A 654-nucleotide genomic window follows, 5' to 3' on the forward strand; every position below is an offset into this window, starting at 1 on the left:
ATATATATATATATATATATATATATATATATATATTAGATAGATAGACCTTCTTCCATCCCTCTTTTTTTTTCCCTTTTATTCTTTAGCAAACTTTCTTTTTACTTTTTTTTTTCTCTTTCTTTTATCCTTCTTACGCCACGCGTACACGTACACGGAATCGTTTTGCATTCGGGTCTGGTGCTTCCCATGATCGTGCGTAAACAAGCACCAACTCGTGTTCACCGGGCACTCGCGGTGTTACGCGGAATCGATCAGTACCACCGGCCCCAAGCAATCGTGTATCGGGATGAATGTACTCTCGTTTAACGTGAAAGTGATTGTTGCTGAAAGAGTTGCCTCCACCGGTGGCTTCAGCGGGCAGTTGTTTCTTGTCATTACCCTCCAGAGCCCATGTGAAGCCGGTGGTGGGATTGCTGGCAAGTTCAACTTCGAATGACTCCCCAACAGCGACGGAGATGTTCTTGCCGTTATCGGCCATTGTCAGTTTATGGGGCATACTTTTGTTTGTGATTTGTGATTGGTTTGATTTGTAGTTAGCGCTTTACTGTGATGCTTAGAGTTTAGCAAAAGAAGAAGAAAAAGAAGTAGGAAATAAAATATACAAGAAATGAAGATATATATATATATATATATATATATATATATATATAG

General features: G+C 39.3%; 1 protein-coding gene across 1 annotated transcript; it reads right to left on the minus strand.

The window, feature by feature from the left end:
- Nucleotides 1-133: 133 nt before the first annotated feature.
- TM35_000152500 (cysteine peptidase inhibitor) lies at nt 134-481 on the minus strand (the record flags this gene model as incomplete). The annotated part of the gene is made up of 1 exon (XM_029025902.1): nt 134-481. One exon carries the CDS (start codon nt 479-481, stop codon nt 134-136), a length of 348 nt encoding a protein of 115 aa, XP_028882885.1.
- Between the last annotated feature and the right edge of the window lie 173 nt (nt 482-654).

The sequence above is a fragment of the Trypanosoma theileri genome (assembly GCF_002087225.1).
Source record: "Trypanosoma theileri isolate Edinburgh chromosome Unknown TM35_Tth_15_V1, whole genome shotgun sequence".
In the NCBI taxonomy this organism is placed as follows: Eukaryota; Euglenozoa; class Kinetoplastea; order Trypanosomatida; family Trypanosomatidae; genus Trypanosoma; species Trypanosoma theileri.